General features: G+C 44.6%; 2 protein-coding genes across 3 annotated transcripts; both read right to left on the reverse strand.

The window, feature by feature from the left end:
- Positions 1-1,239: 1,239 nt before the first annotated feature.
- LOC135618563 (importin subunit beta-1-like) lies at positions 1,240-5,209 on the reverse strand. The gene is made up of 3 exons (XM_065119527.1): positions 4,997-5,209; positions 1,826-4,255; positions 1,240-1,730 (listed from the first exon to the last, which is right to left on the reverse strand). Exons 2-3 carry the CDS (start codon positions 4,243-4,245, stop codon positions 1,532-1,534), a joined length of 2,619 nt encoding a protein of 872 aa, XP_064975599.1. The 5' UTR covers positions 4,246-4,255; positions 4,997-5,209; the 3' UTR covers positions 1,240-1,531.
- Positions 5,210-7,628: 2,419 nt separating this feature from the next.
- On the reverse strand, positions 7,629-14,023 carry LOC135618564 (ethylene-overproduction protein 1-like). 2 transcript variants are annotated; one of them, XM_065119528.1, is made up of 4 exons: positions 10,416-14,021; positions 9,582-9,873; positions 9,171-9,480; positions 7,629-8,306 (listed from the first exon to the last, which is right to left on the reverse strand). In XM_065119528.1, exons 1-4 carry the CDS (start codon positions 12,482-12,484, stop codon positions 8,074-8,076), a joined length of 2,904 nt encoding a protein of 967 aa, XP_064975600.1. In that variant the 5' UTR covers positions 12,485-14,021; the 3' UTR covers positions 7,629-8,073. The 2 variants fall into 2 exon arrangements, with proteins under 2 accessions (XP_064975600.1, XP_064975601.1); XM_065119529.1 differs by lacking the exon at positions 7,629-8,306 and having other exon boundaries at positions 9,338-9,502; positions 10,416-14,023.
- Positions 14,024-14,065: the final 42 nt, after the last annotated feature.

A 14,065-nucleotide genomic window follows, 5' to 3' on the forward strand; every position in this document is an offset into this window, starting at 1 on the left:
TAGTGGCGGTTCTCGGCCCTTCCGTCGCCACCATCTCCGTTCTGATGCTACCGATGGACGTCGCCGATCGCCAGGCTTTTGCCAGCATGCCATTTGGTTTACTAATCTCTAGACTCGTAAATATTGCATTTGGATCCCTGCAAGTTTAAAATTGACTTGTAGTTGGGCTCGAGGTGGTGCATCATATAGGAAGCCGAAGAAGAGGAAGAGCAGGAAGAGGTGGATATTGGCGGCCATGGCTGCCTAAGAAACGATCTTAACGAAGATGATCGAAACCGCCAGTAGTAGTGGCATTAGGCCCCACCATCTCCTCCACTGTTGCTCGTGGGATTTATCGGCGGATGGCTACTTGTTGCTTGGGGAAGCGGAGTGGCACCGATCGCTGCTCCGACGATCGCCTCATATTTCTTTGCTGAGGGAATTATAGGCTGCTGCTGCACCTACTGCCTAGCACTTCCAAGGACGTTGACTTCCACTGGGGTCCGAGGGGGTGGAAAGGGCCACGATGAGAGAGGGAGTGATCGCCACCTCCGCCGTCGAGTGCTCCGCCAGTCACAGCATGGTTCACGGCCACCTTATACCTCCGCGCATGGTCGAGCACCTCGCCCTTGCTCCCACACCTCAAGGAGCCACGATGAAATTACCTACCAACGTCGATAGGTGGCGAGATTCCTGCCTCCTGCCCGTCATCTCCGACAGTAGCACCAAGCCTCCCGGCGAAACAGGGCCGTCGATTTGGATCCAAGCAGCCCGACCACTGATTGTGAATGACAGTTCCCAAGGGATTCCGTCAAAATCAAAGGCTCCAATGGAGTCGTCGATTGCATACTGGACAACCCTCGTGCCTAACGTGGAACGATTATAATAATAGTTCGATGGCAAAATTGACCGTCAAAGGTTGTGGGCAACTCGCGGTGGGGATGTGACAGCGGATCAGTTCAAATGGGAGGAGAGAGGGTCTATTGAAGAAGAAGAAGAAGACATGGGAGCCCAGCTCCATCTGCGTCACTCCGTTCGCACGAGGAGAACGGTCGAGTTTTAATTTGGGTAAAACTCAACTCTTCCCTTATATTGACCATTTTGGGTAAAAACTCAATTTGGGTAAAACACACACACACGATGCTATGAGGAACCAACGATAGGGGAACATGTAATTAGTACAACACCTAAAACATTATATATCAGATACACTTATCAAAGATTAACGATTCAAAACTTTAATTGATACTCTTTATGAAGGATTAAAATTAAACTACATTATCATTGATTGTAAAATCTATGGCAATTTCAAGCAGCATTAATTCTTGTTTTCAGGACAAAAACAGGTTGACCCCAATCCATGTTCACATTCATCTACCAGCCAACAGTGGCAACACACTGCCACTAAGACTCAAGAACAGCAGAAAAAATAATACAAGAACAGAATTCCTGGTACACTGCCGAGGACGACCGTATGGAGACCTTTCTACCTTGTTGAACTGACAAAAGAACCTCTCTTTGTTTGGCCGCAAAATGATTGATACATCGGCCCTCACGAGACTAATACTCGCTGAATCATTCCTTGAGTCCAAGTCGCAGTTTCCTTCAATTGGTCATTGTCTGATCGAAAGCATTCTCCCAATAACTCCATATGAAAAGTACAATCCTTGAACAGGATCTTTGTGTTTGGACCAAGAGTGTCCGCAAGATCTCCCAGCACCGCAACCGCAGCTTTGGTTACCTCCTCGTCCCTGGGGAAAAAGAAAACATAAAAAGAACATCATGTCAAAATGCCACGAGAAAAATACAGAAATGAATAGCATTTAGGTAGTTCTACTTAACACACCTGTTCTTATCCCTAACAACAGCTTCGATGAAGCTCAGAAGAGGGCTCGCGCAAGGAACCATCAGAGCCGCCTTGGGACCTTTGAACCCTTGAAGTATACCAGAGTAAGCCTCGAAAATACCACGTCTGAGCTGATTACCATATTCTTGCATATCATCATCATTTACATCCAAGTGAGAGCAGAGCTCTGCAGCTCCTTGCAGCATCGGTATAACATAAGGGACATACTTTTCAAAATGCTCCCCGATTGCAAGAGCAATATCTCCAAAGCATGAAAATATAGGAGGCTTTACAGACCGATGAAGCATAGGACTGGAGAGATCTTTCAGAAGCTGACTCATGATGCCATCACAATAGGGAAGGACCTTGTCATCTAGTGCACGACAGATATCACCAACCACACCAACAGATATGGAGCAGACTTGATACTCTTCAAAGTTCTGCAAGCCCATCTCCAAATACTTGTAGAACTCTTGCATGTACTTTGCAAATTCAGGGCCTGTGGCATAAGCAAGGGCCCCGATCGCAAGCATTGCTTCTTCATGGACGGTAGAACTGCGGCAAGCAAAAACTTGAAGGAAGAGGATCATCATCTGATCAGCAGACTGAAGTATTATAGGCTTCGTCTCATTTGAGTTACTCAATTTCTGTAATATTACTTGAAGGACGCCACATAACAGGGCTTGCAGATCACCCTGCTTTTCCCTGTCCTCCGAAGATGCAATATGAAGCTCCAGAGTTTTGCTTAATCTATTCATGATTTCATGGAGTAGATGAGCAACCATGTTCGAAGTTTCAGGTATACTGCTACATCGAACTATCTCATTCAATGTTTCATATGCAGAAGAACGAAGCCTAACATTGCTTGGATCTGTGCGATCAGCTGTAGAAAGGAGGGCTGAAACAATATCACCAAGATAGGGTGTAAGTATCGATGAACTAGAACCTGCATCCTCAAAACCTTGGGCAAGGAAATAAATGGCTCCACAAACTTTCTCAGCCACATTCGGAGCATCTCTGATACTCTCCAACAATACAGACATGATGTGTGGAAGGTTTGTGGCAGTTAAAATTGGATATTCACCACCAGCAGAATGCAGGAACTCAAAGATCCTGCCAAGGGTCCATGCTGTTGTGTCCTTGACATGGCTATTCTGGTCTTTCATTGCATTCAACAAGAATTGAAGTCCAGAATGAACAAGTGGTGCAAGCTTCTCAATGGACGGACCTTCAAGAATTGACCCAAATGCAAAAGTAGCTGCTTCACGGCTTCGCCAGTCACCCTTTGTTATATTATTCTCCACAAATGGCATCGCAAGGGGCACAACCGCATCCCCAACGGTTCTTGCAATAAGTCCAAGGCAGGTTCCCCCAGCCATAGACAGATTCCAAACACCATCTTCCTGATCCTGATCCTCCTCTTGTTTAAGCAGTGTTTCTAACATCAATGGCACAAGCGTAGGAAGCGCTTGCTTTATAAAGCTAGAATGGGGAGAAGAGCTCTCGCCGTTATCTTCCCCAAACTCCTCTTGAATTTGAATCTCTTCATCACAGATAGAGCTCCAAAACTCAATCGCTTGAAGAGCAACAGGCTCCTCATCTCCTCTCACTGCATTCGCAGTCAAATTAAAAAGGGTCTGCATGTAAGGCTCAAGATACTCATAATATGTAGAGGCTATAGAAACAAGGCACTCAATTGCTGCTTGCCTGATCTCTGACTCTTTTGACATAGTGGTCTCACAGACAACTTTCATGATGAAGTTCCTCTCTACCTCATTCTCAAAGTTAGTCTGAGCAAAATCTAAAGCATTATAAAGTGCCTTAACAGCTGCAAGGCGGACTTCAGAACTATGTTCTGTCTGGTTCATACCCTGCACAACAGCAGTGAGGATGGCATTTACTTGATCCTGCTCCAAGTCCTGAGGAGATACCTCCTCACAAACATACCCCAGTGCCTCCAAGGTTGATTGCTTTAAAGGAGCAGGGGCATCTGGCTGAGTCATGTTGTTTAGAAGCAACCCTATCAGCTCTTGCCATTCACGTCGTGGTACCTCGATTGATGCAACCTTAGCAATGACTTGTGAAGAAGTCTGTCGAGCGTCAGATACTGATGATCCAAGCGTCCTCAACAAAGAATCCTTGATTTGGGATTTGATAGATGGATCCACACTGACCCACCGCTGAGTCAATTCTTCCTTACGAACTGCATCCTTTGCATCTAGGGAATTCTTAAGAATAATACCGGCAAGTCTTCGAGACTCGGGAGGCTTCTGTTCACTTGATAGCTCAACAGATAAGGAAAGTAGAAAGAGGGGGAGATTCTGTTCCTGAAACTGCTTGAGGTTTGCTTCAGCAAGAGTTCGAGTATGCCCGTCAGGAGATTGGGCAGACAAGAGGACCTGGGTAATCTCCATCGCCATGTTTATGGCACTAGAGAACAATACAGAAACCAATAAATGATAAAATTAGCAAAACCAAGCAACTTCTTCCATGACCTACCCATCATATACGCACAAACAAAAAACAATTACTAGGAATACACACCCATCTATAGTGATCTATAATTGTCAGGCATACGTTATACTTCCCACTTGCATGTTCAACAAAGCTACATTCTAAGTTCTATTATTTGGATTGAAATTGCAATATCTTGAACGAAATCTAGCAAATCTGCATGACCTAACAAGAATTACAAAATTATTTTTACTGTTAAAATACACATACAATTGACATGAACTAATTCCTACACATTAGCCAAGCTATACAATATGCAACACATCCAACACCACATGCACCGAAACAAAAACATAAAATCGCCCAGAATACCAATTCTTAGGAACAGAAAAGATAGTCCCGAAGCGGATTAAAGTGTAAACCCCAAACCCTAACACCGAACCCTAAGACGAAATCGAACACAAACTCCAATCTACACCAAAACGATCGAAGCCCCGCAGGTAGATGCCCTATATAAGTAGGGTTACATACTTCGACAAGCAAACACTCGAAAGAAACAACGAGAAAGAACATGCAGACAACTAGACGACAAATCACACAGAGGGTAGATGATCGACCGGCAACAAATCAGAGAAAAAAAAACCGTAGGAATCGAGAAGAGGGATTCGAATATGGTGTAATCTAAGAAACCCTAGATCAGTGATCGGAAAGCGATACCTTAGAGAGGGATGGAGAGGGCAGAGATGCGCAGCCTGCTGGAACCGAAGGGGCTGGGGGGTGGGATCAGGATCTGCCCGGAATAGTCGCGACGCTCTCGCCCTCACTCACACTGATGTTGCCGTGGGCACTGGGGAATGGGGGAAAGGAAGAGAGATGCTTCGAACAAGCGGTCGTCGGGGAGTATATATAGAGGGATTTTGGAGGAGGTATGGAAGCGGGAGGACGAAACCCTAATTTTACCTTTTGAAATCGCACCGTGGGTTGATTGGGCCGGGTTCAATCGCGAAGTATTGTGGACCGTTCTTACCACAGCCCGACAGCCGACCCGTAGTGGTTTGGGGTATGTATTGATCTCCGTTATACGTCCCTTAAGCTCGTGTTCATGTTTGGATCTTAGATTCATCGTGTATAAATCTGATATCTGACATAAAACTTTAGGTCTCGATCCTTATTGGAGATCCGATAAGTTGCTAACGGGTTTCACATGAAGATTGAATCCGACCCCGTAATTGTTAGTGTTTTCCGGATAACTCAAATTTTTCGTTGCAAACATTTATTTCTAGCTAATAAGACAATTAAAGTTTTTCTTAACATTTATATGTATTTTGTTTTAAGAAATGGATGGTTTTCTTAAAAAAAACTCAATTTTTGATTTTTTTTTCCTCAAAAGGTGCCCTCATATCTTCAAATTTTTTTTACGTATAGTGTTCCATATATTTTTGTAATCCCATAAATGCTCTCGTCCTTCATCGGTCGTCACTTATGCCCGGTTGTGAGGCCCCATTGCTCCTGTGTCACCTGCCTTATTGAACGTCTTTCATCGCCTACTCTAAATATAGTTCGACTTATTGAACTCTTCTCTATCTTTTGCTTTCGATACCACTCTTTGTATTTTGCTTTGGTCTACGAAGGTGTTGGGGTACAGAGGCTACCTTGGGAGGAGGCGAAGAGCAGTTTAGCAAGGCAACCAGTGTTGGGAGTAAGTAAGGAAGGGCATTCAACAAGGTGGTATGACATGAAGGTAATAAGGCCTCGCGGTAGAACATTGCAATGGGGTAGAGACGACAGGAAAGACTTAGAGGCATTTATAATATTATAAAAAATATGGGGCACTATATGAAAAGATGATCACCTTTGAGGAAAAACCTAAAACAAAGAGTTTTTTTTTTAAATTGTTCAAACTTATTGGTTGAAGTTTCATGCTTAATAGGAAAAGTATTGGGACTAACGACCATCCAACATGCGACTATATGTGATAACTCAATCAGACTTAAAGATAGAATTTGCTTCCCTTTTGTCTACCCAATAGTTAATGATTGTCTTCTTGTAGAATATTTACTGAATATTCTTTCTCTTTACTATTAATTATAAAAGGTAACTCTAACATAATTATTGGGGGATAATTTTTTACTAATTACTATGCTCACTTACCTCAAGGTACTCACTTGAGTATCGGAGGGATCAAGTTGAAAAACTCCTTACCTCGGTCTTCGTCTAGGTGGCACATTGAGAGCTTTATATTTTCATCTCGGAGGTAACTCAATCACACCTCGAACATCTCTATTGTAGTGTTCGTATCTTATATATATTAAATTATAATTAGTATACCAATAGAAGTATAAATAATATGTATATATTATCCTCGCTTAGTGATATGATTTGTGATATCTATACTTCAAAAATATGATAAATAATATGCTTGTATTTTCAACTTTTAAAGTTGAAGTATATATATGCTTTCTAAAAATATTATTCTATGTATTCTATGAAATGTTAATTGAGCATGTATAAGAATCAATGTTTATTTTAAACATATTTTATAGTGAAAAAAGTATGGTGCTTAGAGTATGATATTAGGTTATGACAATAAACATGTATATAGTGATTAGAAGTTATAATCAAATTATAATCAACCTTTAATGAATATCAAGATTTGAATAAGTTTAAACATGATTTTAAGTAAGGAAGTTTTAATTTTAAGCAGCATACATGTGGGTCGATATTAAACTACTTAAGTATGGATGGAGTAATAAAAATTAAATAAAAATATAAATAAAATATGAGTATAATAGTAGAAATGTTGATATATATAAGTGAGAGTAAAGAATAAGTTTAGATAAAAAATATACGACTAAATTAAATTCAATTAAATGAACCCTAGACCAAGTGCATTCATGCTTCCTAAGAGTTATATACTAAGTTTTCATCTTTTATAGTAAAATAATCATAGGTTTTACAATATATAGAAAACAGAAATAGAACAAATCAAGAATGGATTCATTGTTTTTTTATCCTGTCAAAATTAACATAATAAACTTTGAAAAAAAAATAACACAATAAACACTAATTACTTTGGGGTGATTCTAATTTGAAGAATCAAAACCATATTATTATCAAGGATACATATTGACACATTATGTCCTCCATCTAACAATATTGATTGTTGATGTGTTTCTGAAAGAAAACATGATGAACAAGGAATTTGATGGTATAGTCCATGATAGAAAACACTAATTACTTTTTTTTTTTTGGGGTAAAAATGAGCAAATCATCCACATTACACTTTTCAATATGTTTTCCAGTTTTCCAGACACCCATCAACTTTCTAAACAATGCTAAAAGAAAAGGCTTGCAGCAAAAAGGCTGTAGCAATTTTGTTCAGATGAAACTAAACATGAGGGGGAAGAAATTGGCCCCCTTCGTACTCTCACATCATGGAAAAATTGTCAATTATCATCTCTCAAAAAGAGTTGTTCATGAAGAAAAATATTACACAAATGAGCCTGAATTCAATTCAAGAGTTCAAGGCTTCTGCTATCTCCTGTAGATCAACTGGTCCTCCGATTCGCACATTTTTTACAGCACTCATCTTTCATGGAGTGTGCACCCTTTCGTTGTTCCACTCCTATATATATAATTTTCACACTTCTTTGCATAACTATATACATACTGCTTCCTGCCTCTGATACTGATCCATTTCAATTTTGTACACGCCATCGTCGCCTCTCTACAATCGTCTATAGTCACATTCTTGATTCTTGAATAACAGCACATCGAAACATCTTTGCCAAGCTTTATGTACTCTGGGGATCTGCTGTTCCAAGAGCTTTCTTGTAAAGATCCAGGGTATCAGAGTGTGTTGGATCAAGGCACAGTGCTGCTTCGCAATCTCGCGAGGTCGATGCAGAGTCGCCAATTGAGTCGTAGAATGCAGCACGCAGGTGAAGCAGCTGGAGGTCTGGCTTGAAAGCTATTGCTCCTGAGAGCTCAGCTATAGCATCCTGTTCTTTGTGCTCATCCATCAGAACTGAACAGAGGGTTACAATAGTTATCATCTTGAAGACACTAACTTGGGCCTTATTCCAGTAAATGAAAGGAATTGCCTTCCTTTTATAAGAAGATTGTTGCTAATTTACATGTAAGGATGAATACTCAGTGCAACTATCAGATTGACAAAATACCTTGAAAATGCACACACACAAAAGCAAATATTGCACGAAGATTTAGCTTAAACTGACTGCCTTTAGGGTTATAAAACATGAAACAACAGTCAAAAAGACTCCGGTATTCACTATTTTAATAAGATTGTTATTTAAGATTCAATTCCAGAAAATGCTTTAAAATGTATTAACACATGCTATGAAAATACAACAAATTCATCTGGACCTCAACAAGTTGGTGAAACACAAATCTCGTCATTTGGCTGTCTTATGAAAGGTCTTCGGCCTTTTCATGTTCAACCTGATATTCCAGCAGCCAAATTATAGGACAAAGATGTTGCAATCGCTTCCATGAAGGTTATTAAACTCGACAAAAATTAATATAATGGCGATTTCAAGGACTAACAAGCTTACATCTGAAGGATGGAGAACAATTATGATATACAAAAAGCTAATGTTGCTTTATATATAAGACATCCAAGAAGCAATGAAGCAAATATAATCTTAAGTGCAATATAGACATTAAATAGAGAAACTAACATAATAGGTCTTAAAAATCTTTTGAAGGTGGTAAACAATTAAATCTACATGGAACCTCAAATTGATAGAAAAGGCACCAATTCAACTTGAAAGAGAATTTATGAATAAAAAGTTATGTCTTTTCTCCTTCATCTGATCTGTATAACTGATGGTGAACAAAACCAAAACACCTATGTGCTTAAATAACTCACCTGCAGCCCTGTATCTATAGGGGTATGTCCTCAGAGGATCTAACCTTGTTGCCATATTAAGATCACTCTTTGCCATGTCACGGTCACAGTATTCTGACCGCTTCTCATATGCGGACGCATTGTTCTTTGCCTTTTCTATTAACTTCGTCATCTCATCATAAGCAGCTTTTTTCTGATTCTTGAGGTAATAAACCCGAGCCAGACCCTGGTGTGCACGAGTGTGCTTTATACCGAGTGCCTTTAAGTAGCATTCTGCAGCCTCATCCAGCATATCACAATCCACATATATGCTTCCCATGTTATTGTGTGCCTGAAGGAGATTGTTGCCACAACTATTAAAGTTAGATCATCATAATTTATTGCAAAAGACAGGCGACATAATTCTCAACAAAATTCACATACAGTACTCACTTGCCCTTTACGAAGGTTATCAGATGCACAACTGTTAGCTTGTTCAAGTAGTTGAATGACATAAGATGAAGATGCCGGATCTAGGCTTGAATCAGCTAGAGCATATGCTTTAAGAAAGAAAGCTTCAAATGACCTCTGAAGAGAAAGAGACTCCTCAGACTTAGCCAATGCTTCGTCGCGGTGGCCAGTGTCATATAAGATCCATCCTTCGTAGATAAGCCTTTCGTGCTCATGGGTCGAATGATTCCGAGCCAGCCGCAAACTATGCATCGCAGCCTTTTGGCAATTCAACCTATATCGAAAAGCATTATCAGCATATTGTGATATGGTACTTATGTAAACAAAAAAAGAAATTGCATGTGTATCCTTGAAATCAATCACTTCTTCTCTTTTGCATATACTCAATTGCTCAATAATACTCCAGGAAAAAGACATCATTATCTAAAACTGGATGGATTGTAAGCAGCACCAATGTTAGCAGTCTTAGCGGTTGCAGCAACACTTCTTGGCATAAAATTGTTAACACATATTATGAGATTGCATGCCAAATTGGCTAAAGAATGCCATATTACGACATCATTATCTAAAGAGTCAAATGGTTGACAAGAAAGATTTATTTTGTGAAAATATCTATCAAAAATGTTTTCTCCATCGAGATCATTTGAAAGTCAAATGGTTGACAAGAGAGATTTATTTTGAGAAAATATCTATCAACAATGTTTTCTCCATCGATATCATTTGAAAGAAAAAATAACATCAAAAGCAGCTAAATCATAAGCTTGCAACAAGGACACACAGTCTTAGAAAAGAAAAGCTTTGTGGCGAACGGCTTACCTTAGCAGCAGTAGCGACTGCCTAAATCTTAAGCTGCTATTCATGGGCTCTTTTGCCAACATCTGGTGCACCACAGCAAGAGAGCCAATATCATCCACTGCAGACCACCGGTCGTAGAGCTGCATCCAGCAATCGGCCATGTCCCACAGCTTCACATTCTGCTGGAGGATGTCGATCAACTGATCCCCGTGTAGCTTCCCATGAAACATCATGTAGTTGGGGTTCAGCGTCATGAGCGCCCTCAGATCCTGCAATGCACCCTCATAATCCTCGAGTGCCAGAAGGAACCATGCACGAAGCTCCAGGCAATCAGTGGAGACCTTGAATCCAATGATCTTGTTGATCTCTGCAATGGCTGCACCCACCTTGTCGTCCTCCATTAAAGCAATTGCCCGTAACTTGTAAGGGTAAGCGAGGGTGGGGTCGAGCTTGGTGGCGATCCTTAGATCCGCCATCTTCTCCTTGCCAATGCAGTACAATGATCTCTCCTGGTGCATCCACCCGACATGTTCATGCTCATCGATGAGGCCACTGGCCAGCTTATAAGCAGAGTACTTGTGCCCCTTCTTGAATTTGGCCCTCGCAACACCGACTTGGGAGTACACATGCCCCTCTGAAGTAGCCTCTGCGAACCACCTCTGGGCGTCCTTGTACTCGCCCCTCTCGAGCATCACGCAACCCAACTGGTGCAAAGCTAGCTGCTTTTGCCACCCAGGAGCGGCGGTCTCCACCAACCTCTCCAACAACATCACCGTGGTGTTGGATTTCATGTCCTCCTCCATGGCCACCTGGCTCAACAAATGGTACAGGACGAACGAAGCGTGCCCTGCCGCGTCCAACCTCTTCCTTCCCTCCTGAGTGCAGAGCAGCCTTGTTATCTCGGTGTCGCCGAGGGATTTGGGGAGCATGCGGAGGAACACCTGAAGACAAGCTGCGACGAGGAGGTACGCCATCTCCTCGAGCCCGTACTCGACGAGGAGGAGGGCGTCGTCGAGGCTGCGCACCAAATATGCGAGCTTTAGATCGCAGGCGGACTTGAGGCCCTCACAGCAGAACTTGTTGGCGAAGGCGAGAAGCTCGAGGACGGTATCGGGTGCGAACTCGTCGAGGCGACCGGTGCGGCTGAAGACGTCGACGGCCTTCATCCCGCGGGCAGAAATGCCGTTGTGGGTGAAGCTGATGCGCTCGCGCTGGGCCTCGGCAAAGCCGCCACAGAGCAAGGTGGAGAGGGGCTTGGAGAGGGCCGCGATGTTGGAGCGGACGCAAGGGACCTCGTCGTCGCCGATGCAGAACCATACGTCGGCGTCCGCTCCCTCTTCTGGCTCGTGGCGGCGGAAGGAGGAGGAAGAGGAGGATGGGGAGGGGGATGGCACGGGAGGGGGGCGGCGGCAAGGGCAGAGGAGGTCGTTGGAGGTGGAGAGGAGGGCGGCACGGGGGCACTCGAGGGACGGCGAGGTGGTGGTGCAGGCAGAGAGGGGGGAGGGGAAGGAAGAGGGAAAGAGCTGATCCTCGCGGCGCTCGAAACGGAGCCAGGCAGAGAGGACAACGCGGTGGTGGGTGTCGGGCGCGTGGAGACGGGCGGAGCGGAGAGTGCGACGGAGAAGCTTTGGGTCGGCGAGGGGGCGGAGGAGGGAATGCTGCTCGAGATAGAGGTCGCAGAGGAGGAGGAGCCGCTCGGCGCCGGTGCCGGAGTTAGCGTCGGATGTGGAGGAGAGGCGGCGGAAGGAGTCGGAGAGGGCGGAGACGGGGTCGACGGGACGGAGGAAAGGGTCGACGGGGGGGTCGATGCGGTCGGCGGAGGGGAGGCCGAAGGGGAGAAGGGAGTCGAGGAGGAGATAAGAGGGGCAGTGGTGGAGGCCGCCGCCGCCGCCGCCCCCGCCCCCGCCGTTGCATCCCTGGATAGATTTATTGCGGAGGGAAAAGGTGGAGCGGAGCAGCGGCTTATCGGACGACGACGAGGAAGGAGCATTGGAATTGGAGACCGCCGGATTCACCGCGTAGACTTGCGTCCCTTTGCACCCATCGATCAGCTTCAGGCTGCGCAGCGTCGTCAGGAAATGGTTCTGCATCTTCTTATTCCCCTCCTCCACCTCCTCCTCCTCCTCCTCCTCTCTCTCTCTCTCTCCTCTGCTTCTCTCCTCCCTTCCTTTGCTCTCTCCTAATCAAAAGAAAAAGCAGAAAAAGAACGCAGAAAAGGCTGCATGATGGCGACACCTGCAAGCACCACCAGAGAAGAGAGATGCAGAGAGAGGGAGGGAAGGAAAAGGGACGAAGGTGGCGCAAGCTTAGGGAAGAAGCATTTCGATTTGCCTTTTCCTTTCTTTCCAGGAAAATTGGCACCTTTTTTTACCAGCAGGATGGGGAAGAAGAGGCAGAGGAGTAAAAAATGGAAGATCTGGCCGCGAACCAGATGATATTGGAGGTACGTTGAGGAGGAGGGAGGTTGTCCGGATGCATCGGTGGCCGGTCTCCCCAGCTCTCTCTCCCAAGATGATGGGTGGGATATAATACAAAGTCTGAAACAAGTTTCGGTGGAGCAACCGCTCTAGAAAGAGAGAGAAAAAGAGACGTGATTTAGTTCCGACGAAAGAGGAGGAGGGGAAGCGTGGATGTCGGGTTGTCTTCCTCTCGCATCCTCTCCCCGTACCGGTCGTCCCGAGGCGAGAGAGAGAGAGAGAGAGAGAGAGAGACGGGGGTTGAAAGGGCGTGGGGAATAAGTGTCACAGAATCCACGGTCACATTTTAATACAGTTGAACCCCCAACTGTCCTACGAAGGAGCACATATTATGTAATGGCGTCGGCGCCAACCAAGATCGAGCCAAACCTTCTCCGGCGAGTACAAAGAAGCTGTTACGTGTTGCGCATTCCCCGTCGTTGCCTTCCAGCGAGCGAGCGAGCTCAGATATGCTTCGATCGCCAGCCCGGCTGGACATGCCTCCGGCTCAGTTGTTCCCTCTCTGACCACGAACTGTTCCGGGCCGGCACCCCCACCGGTCCAAGCCCTTTGGAGATTGGGTTTTGGACGCCCATGGGTTTTGGATTCTAGCCTTAACTTCCCCAGTCCTTAAATTGTACGGCGATACAACAGTCACCGATATGTCTGGATGATCGTGGCCACTAAGGCGTCAGTCATCATCTGATAGAAAACGACGGCCGATCCCCCACCATCTGGCCGTTCGCTAATGACAGCCTGTCAAGATCGAACGGATGAAATCTCCGTGGCCCACGCGGCAGTCCTTCCACGCAATTCGACCAACAGTCGCGCCACGACGAACGCTTTAATACAAAGCTACACCTTTTTCACACCTGTCCTACCGTATCACACGCACCTGAGATCGTGATTGGCGGTGAGGACGACGGGACCCACCATAACGATCTGCCGAAGCAACCATGAACTGGACCTCCTCCAGCTGTACTCACACGTCATCCTTTCTCCTCCAGTCGTTGCCGTCCGATCGGGATCACTGGAGACGACAAAAAGGTTCCGTTAGGTCACGTCACTGCACCATGAGAACAAGGATTGACAGGCTTGCCGTTGCAACCAACACAGTCCAGCGTGTGGAATCCGTTACGCTGACAACCTCAAAGGAAGCCACGTCGAACAAGGGCCCCACATTGGTTGAACTAAATCCCGATGCCGTTACTTTGT

This window comes from Musa acuminata, chromosome BXJ2-8 (genome assembly GCF_036884655.1).
Source record: "Musa acuminata AAA Group cultivar baxijiao chromosome BXJ2-8, Cavendish_Baxijiao_AAA, whole genome shotgun sequence".
Taxonomy (NCBI): domain Eukaryota; kingdom Viridiplantae; phylum Streptophyta; class Magnoliopsida; order Zingiberales; family Musaceae; genus Musa; species Musa acuminata.